This window comes from Capricornis sumatraensis, chromosome 12 (genome assembly GCF_032405125.1).
Source record: "Capricornis sumatraensis isolate serow.1 chromosome 12, serow.2, whole genome shotgun sequence".
Classification (NCBI taxonomy): Eukaryota; Metazoa; Chordata; class Mammalia; order Artiodactyla; family Bovidae; genus Capricornis; species Capricornis sumatraensis.
This window is the reverse complement of record NC_091080.1, coordinates 93,323,898-93,331,040: the sequence shown is the minus strand read 5'-3', so window position 1 is coordinate 93,331,040 and position 7,143 is coordinate 93,323,898. Positions and strand designations below refer to the sequence as shown.

General features: G+C 54.3%; 1 protein-coding gene and 1 long non-coding RNA gene across 2 annotated transcripts in view; one reads left to right on the top strand and one right to left on the bottom strand.

The window, feature by feature from the left end:
* Positions 1-712: 712 nt before the first annotated feature.
* On the bottom strand, positions 713-5,578 carry LOC138089200 (uncharacterized). The gene is made up of 3 exons (XR_011145786.1): positions 5,482-5,578; positions 4,575-4,832; positions 713-1,562 (listed from the first exon to the last, which is right to left on the bottom strand). It is a non-coding gene; the product is annotated as an uncharacterized lncRNA (long non-coding RNA).
* Positions 5,579-5,876: 298 nt separating this feature from the next.
* RAB20 (RAB20, member RAS oncogene family) overlaps positions 5,877-7,143 on the top strand; it is a 29,719-nt gene continuing 28,452 nt past the window's right edge. Inside the window, exon 1 of the mRNA XM_068984618.1 lies at positions 5,877-6,246. Coding sequence (XP_068840719.1) covers positions 6,075-6,246 — 172 coding nt within the window. The 5' untranslated portion in view covers positions 5,877-6,074. The remainder of the gene's footprint in view (positions 6,247-7,143) is intronic.

Below are 7,143 nucleotides of genomic sequence, written 5' to 3'. Positions count from 1 at the left end.
AGGAGGGCAAGCCTGAGACCAAGCCGACCTGTCCCACAAGCGAGGAGAGGGAGACAGCGCGGCCCTGTGTCTAGACCTGGGCCCACGAGGAGCAGGGTGGCAGGGACGGCAGCACCAAGATGCCCTCAGGGCTGGGCGGGGCCAGCCTTGGTCTCGGCATCTCGGGCTGAAAGTCTGCTGTTGAAGCTGCTCAGCCTGTGGTGCTTGTCACAGCAGACCAGGCAAACCTACACCAGGGAAAGGAAGCCAGCAACTTGCCCCCAAGGAACCTGCCGTCTGTTTGGGAAAAGAAATGCAAAGACCGGCGTCCCAGACTGAGAGACGCTGCAACCAGGGCCGGGACAGGACAGATGATCCGCAGTTTGGGGTTGACCTATGCGATTGCCCAGATTCGGGTTTAGTTGACTAGAGGTGGAGAGAACGGAATGACTTGGAAGAAACAGTGCCAGTGGGCGCCGTAGTGTGGATTCTGAGCCAGTTGTGTGGTTCAGGGCAGGAATAACCCTGAGAGTTCCCTGAAGCGTGTGTGACAGAGAACAGGAATAACAGAGTCTACGCAGAGGGTGGAAGATGGGCAGAGGGCGCAGAAGACAGAGTCTGTGACCTCCCCTTGGCAGCGAATGGCACCCCATGCTTTTTATTTGAGATTTTCTTTTTGTCAGAAATCTCCCATTTGGGGATTCAGTATTGATTTTACTCCCATTTTACAAAGTTCCATTCCATTTGCTCCTTTCAGTTTTAGGATAATTTTTACAGTAAGTGGGATGAGCTGATGGAAGGCATCCATGTTGAGCTAGATGAAAATATGTTCTGAAATCTCAGAAGCTGTCGTCTCGGCAGTTTGCGGATATAAGCTGCCACCTCATGGCAGCTTTAGGTGTTTTGTTTTACTTCTGTCAAGCATTTGAAGGAGTTTTCAATGCTCTTGACTAGGGCCCCCTCCTCCCAATCTGGGTGCAGGTATTTCCGCCTAATCGTCTTTCTGTAGGTTTGCTTCCCCAGCAGCCCTGCAAAGGGGTCCAGAGGCACTGACCCCCTGGCCTGGAATGTCGGGGGGCGGGCGCGAGGCTTCCAGAAGGTGCAGGCCATCAAGCTGACTTGTGGGGAGTGAAGCCGATGAAGGGAATTCTAAGAGAAGAGTAGACCCTTCAGGGTGGGGCTGGGATGGTGTCAGAAAATGCTAAGTGAAACAGACTCGAATACCTGCTATTTCCCGTCCAAGCTGGGGTAAGGCTGGTGTCCCCAAGGGCCTGTTTCATCCTGTTGACTGTGTGTGGGGTGATGCAGGCCGAAGGGGTCCTATGGAGGAGGTGCTAAGGGGCCTGACATTCACGGTGCACCCTCGGTGTAGAGGCTCACAAGCCGTAATACTGAGAGGGGCAGGGCCACACGCATTCACCAGATGAGGAAACCGAAGCGCCGGACAGTTGGGAACATTGGCCCCGAGTCGCTTCCTGAAAAAGCCGCCAGTCTGGACTGCAAATCTTGCTCTTCTCAAGCTCTTTCGTTTCACTCAGCTCACATCAGGCCTTTAGCAGGAAATTTAGTGGGTCAGATGGATACTGAAATGGCCAAAAACGAGGCAGGAGAAGTTGGTAGATTTGGTTACATACAAATAAAAAAATACTTGCATGTTAAAAAAGGGCTTCCCTTGTGGCTCAGCTGGGAAAGAATCCGCCTGCAATGCAGGAGACCTGGGTTTGATCCCTGGGTGGGAAAGAACCCGTAGAGAAGCGAACGGCAACCCACTCCAGTATTCTGGCCTGGAGAATCTCATGGACTATACAGTCCGTGGGGTCACTAAGAGTTGGACACAGCTGAGCGACTTTCACATGCACATTAAAAAAAACCCACCATAAACAGGCTGACATAGTTTTACACACGAATACATACATGTAAGCTTTTCTATATGCAGGTGTGTGCATATGTGAATGCCAAGTCACTTCATTTGTGTCTGACTCTTTGCGATGCTATGGACGCTATGGACTGCCCGCCAGGCTCCTCTGTCCATGGGATTCTGTAGGCCAGAATGCTGGAGTGGGTTGCCGTGCCCTTCTCCAGGGGATCCAGGAGATTGAGCCCAAGACTCCTGAGGCTCCTGCACTGCAGGCAGATTCTTTACCGCTGAGCCATCTGGGGAAGCCCATATCTGCACATGTCGTAGAAACTTATAAATTACGTATGTTTTGTATTTATATTTGAAACATTTATATACGATCCGCACACGACCGCTGCTCTGCTCCCAGTTCTGCGCTCTCAGGAAGCCCAGCAGGCAGGCCACTGCCTCAGGGGCTTTGCAGTCACTGTGGTCTGTACCGGAACCTTTTTTTTTCTTTATTGTATTTTTTTTTTTTTGCTGCTTTTATTTATTTATTTTTATTTTTTAAATTTTAATTTTTACTTTATTTTACTCTTTATTGTATTTTTAAAATTAGAGTATAATTGTTTCCAATGTTGCGTTAGTTTCTGCTGCACAACAGTGTGAATCAGCTGTGTGTACACGTACGTCCCCTCCCTCTCGAGCCTCGCCCCCCCCGCCTCCCCCGCCACGTCATCTCAGAGCAGCAGGCTGAGCTCCGCGTGCTGTCCAGTGGCCTCCCACTGGCGGTCCGTGTCACACGTGGTGTGTGTCTGTCAGCCCTGTTCTCTCAGTGCATCCCACCCTCTCCTGCCCCAGCGTCCACAAACCCGGTCTCTGTCTGCGTCTCCCGATGTGTGACTGCAGATGCATGTTTAACCCCTGACCTCATTCTCCAGAAACTTCGTCCCTGCAAGCATCCTGCTCATGACTGTGCCCTCTGCATCCATCCCCAGGCCTTGCTCCCTCTCCCCCGCTCTGTTTTTCTCCACCAAACATTTCATCACCATCGAGGACACTCTGTATTTTGCTTGTTTATTTTGTTGGCTGTCTTCCTCACTGCTCTAGCCTCAGGTCAGGGCTCAGAGCTTAGTTCCTGCCCACTGAACAAAAACACGTAGAGAGGCAGGGGTTTTTTGTTTGCTTGTTTAAGAAAAGAGGAAAGCAGTTTAAAAGGGAGAATTGTCCCACAACAAAGTAGCTATAAACTCCCAAGACACTTTGCAAACCATCAGAAGCAAACACGCTATGACCCCTTCTGCTGTAACCGTGGACAGTCCCAGAACTCACATGGCATCTCATTAAAGAGAAGCTTCCTAGTTTTCTGGGCCTTGGGCACCCTTCATCTGAGCAATTGGAAAAAGAATTACCCTGTTAGGCCAGTGGCTTAAGTGCAGGCAGAACAAACATTGTACTTGGCAGGAGAGTAGCTAGTTTAAACAGACTTTTAACCTTTTAACTTCTTCCTCAGTCAAGCTTCCCAAAGAGGAAAGAGGCAGCTGGCAGTTTTTAAGGCATTTTTTTTTTAAAGGAGTGGTTGAAATTTGATATGGAGACATTCTCCTGGTTAAATTTAGTTTTTCAAAGTGCTGGACAGTTAAAAAAATTTTTTAAACAAACTTTCTGAGTGAATTCCATGTTCCAGGTAGAATTCTATATGTTGTGTGTGTGTGTGTGTTTGCGCGCTTAGTCGTGTCTGACTCTTCGCAACCTCGTGGACTATAGCCCACCAGGTTCCTCTGTTCATGGGATTCTCACTGGAGCAGGTTGCCATTTCCTCTTCCAGGGGATCTTTCCAACCCAAAGATTGAAACCTGGTCTCCTGGGTCTCCTGCACTGGCAGACAGATTCCTTTTCCACTGTGCCACTGGAACCATCCCTGCTCCTCAAAACCGGCTCAAAACACATCAGTGTTTCAAATGGAGACAGCATTCAGCAAACCAACAAATTTATTTAAACACACACTGAGTTGGGACTGCCTTCCAGTTGTAGGTACTGGGAAGAAGCCAGAGAAAGGAAACAAAAGACCCAGCCTCCACCTAGAAGGATGGGACGGGGCTCAGGTGGGAGGGAGTTCAAGAGGGAGGGGGTATATACATACATTCGGCTGATTTAGCAACTGCACAGATGGCTGATTCGCCTGTTGTGCAGGAGAAACCAAGAGGACACTGTAAAGCAGTTATCCTCTAATTAAAAATAAAAAACCCCAGCTTCGGGGACTCCTGATCCCATGTCTATTGGATGAGGAAGCCGCCTGGAAAGGTGTGGTGAGCTGGCAGGATGCAGAATTAGCTTATAAGATGCTCCCTGTCCTAGGGAAACATACACCACCAGAGGACCTGGGTGTGGAGCCCAGCTGGCGGTGATGTCTGCCTGGAACCCATCCTGGCCTCACCAGGATAGTGAAGTCACCCACTGTGCCCTGACTCTAACCTTTCTTGAGCAGCTACTTCAGCCCACAGAGTGGTGAACGAAACAGACACAGTCCCTCGCTCCTGCAGCTTACTTCTCAGAGAGGGAGATTGCATGGAAGGTCAGCAGTCTTATCCTGTACAGTGCACCTGCTCAGTCACGTCCGACTCTGCGACCCCATGGACTGCAGCACGCCAGGCTTCCCTGTCCATCACCAACTCCTGGACCTTGCTCAAACTCATGTCCACTGAGTCGGGGATGCCATTCAACCATCTCATCCTCTGTCGTCCCCTTCTCTACTTGCCTTCAATCTTTCCCAGCATCAGGGTCTTTTCCAATGAGTCAGTTCTTCGCATCAGGTGGCCAGAGTACTGGAGTTCCAGCTTCAGCATCAGTCCTTCCAATAAATATTCAGGACTGATTTCCTTTAGGATGGACTGGTTGGATCTCCTTGCAGTCCAAGGGACTCTCAAGAGTCTTCTCCAACACAACAGTTCAAAAGCACCAATTCTTCGGTGCTCAGCTTTCTTTATTGTCCAACTCCCACATCCATATATGACTACTGGAAAAATCAAAGCTTTATTAGGGAGCGGTAGAAAGTAAGCAGTCAGGGCCACGGAGGGATGGAGGGCGGGAGAGCGACTCCAGAAATCGGGGGTGGGGCCCGCAGTGGGCAGTGACCGAGGGCAGAGTTCGGGCTTGCGGGGCAGGAGCCGGGCAAGGCCCGTGCTCCCGGGTGAGACGCCCTCACACCCCGCCTCCCGTCCACTTCTCCGCGCCCCGCCCCTCCTTCCGCAGGGAACCGGGACCCACGCGGCCTCAGCAAACACTGCCCCCGGTGTTCACACTGGAGAATTGCCGTCGTCTCCAGTAAAGACCCAATCAGCACAACTGCCAAAGCCAGACGTCCACTTCGAAGTGAAGTGGCGACCGCGGTCCTCGTCTCGCTCTGATTTATAACAGCACAACCCGCTTCTCGCCAAAGTGAGCGAAAACGACACCCGCCAGCGCCCCAGCAGACAGGCGGAGGACCGGTCCTCGCGGACGGTCACGGCCACACCTGCGCCTGCGGAGGAGGAAGCCAGGTGCGGGGGGCCGGAGCCCGCCCCACGCCGGGACGCCTGGGTCAGCAGCCGGGCCGTGCCCCTGCGCTGTGTCCACCCCGGGACTCGACTCTGAGTCCGCCAGCCTCCCCCACCTGGCGCCCTTACCTGCACCCCTTCCACCTGCCCGGGTCTTCCGAGCGCCGCCCACTGGGGAAACGACCGCCGGGCCGGCCCGAAGACACGTCCACCGGGCCTGGCGGGCGGCAGGTGGGCGCCCGGGGGGGGGGCGGGGAGAGGGCGGGGCCAGCCCGGGGCGTGGGCGGTCAGGGGCGGGGCCAGACCTGGGGCGTGGCAGTCAGGGGCGGGGCCAGACCCGGGGCGTGGGCGGTCTGGGGCGGGGCCAGACCCGGGGCGTGGCAGTCAGGGGCGGGGCCAGACCCGGGGCGTGGGTGGTCTGGGGGGGCGGGGTCAGCCCGGGAGTGGGCGGTCGGGGGCGGGGCCGACCGCCCTGGACCAGGGACAGGCCGCCGCAGGCGGGACACTAGGTGGGCGTCGGGCTGGGTCCCAGCTCCGGCCCAGCGCCGAGTGGCGCTTTCTCTTCCGCGTTCCCAGGCGTCCGGAAGGGAAGGTCCCCGTGAGTCCGCCTCTCCGCCAGTCCCGGGTCGGAGCAGCCTCGGGGCGTCCGGCGGCTGCAGCCGCGCACCGGGCGCACCGGCCAGGAGGGCGTGGGGGAGCGGAGGGGTGCCCCCTGCGGGAAGATGAGGAAGCCCGACGGGAAGATCGTGCTTTTGGGGGACATGAACGTGGGCAAGACGTCGCTGCTCCAGAGGTACATGGAGCGGCGCTTCCCGGACACGGTCAGCACGGTGGGCGGCGCCTTCTACCTAAAGCAGTGGCGCTCCTTCAACATCTCCATCTGGGACACTGCAGGTGAGGGCGGGGCTTCTAGATGGAGAGAAGCGCCCCTCAGGGCAGGGGTCCCCCAGGGCAGGGTCTCCTGGAGCAGGGGCCGCCAGGCCAGGCGTCTGCTGCCCCACACTGGGTCCCTCCCTTGCTCTGCAGGTGACCCCTTCTTCTGTATCAGGCCCCTCCTCACGGCGTACGGCCACCCTTGGCCCCTTTTTGTTCCTACTTGACTCCTCTGCTGGTTGGAAAGCTAAGGATTCAGCCACTGGGTACATCTTAACAACATTCCAGGAAAGCACCCTGGGCCCCAAAGAGAGAACCCGCTGATCCCTGCTGATGGAGCACCCAGCCCAGCCAGCTGCTGGTAACTGGAGGCACTGAAGCCCTCCCAACCAACAGGGTCTCAGTCGCTGTCCACAGCCACCTTGAGGGGTGAGCAGAGCTAGTATAAACTGCCTCTCCCGACAAAAGAGAAAACCGAGGCCCTGAACCTTCCCTGAGGGCTTTAGGTGGGAAGCAGAGCTCAGGTCCCCTCCCTCAGTGCCAGACGTGTCTGTATTTTCCACTTATCATTGCCATCGGCAGGGCTCATGCGTGTTATGGGGCTTTGAAGTGATTTTCTGCAGAAGCATTTTGAAGATAGCCATTTGTTTGAGTAAATTCCAGGAGATAGTGGAGGACAGAGGAGCCTGGTGTGCTGCAATCTATTGGGTCACAAAGAGTTGGAGATGACTTAGCGACTGAACAACAATAATTATTTTAAGTATGTGTAGTATATTTGTGTTTTTTCAAAAGTAGAATACATCAGAGGATCTTGACTCAACCTTTCAGTTTGTTAACTCTGTGTAATTACACTGACACGAGAGTGTTACAATAGAATGTTTTCTTCCCCATGAAAAAGAATAAGATCCCACAAGTAAG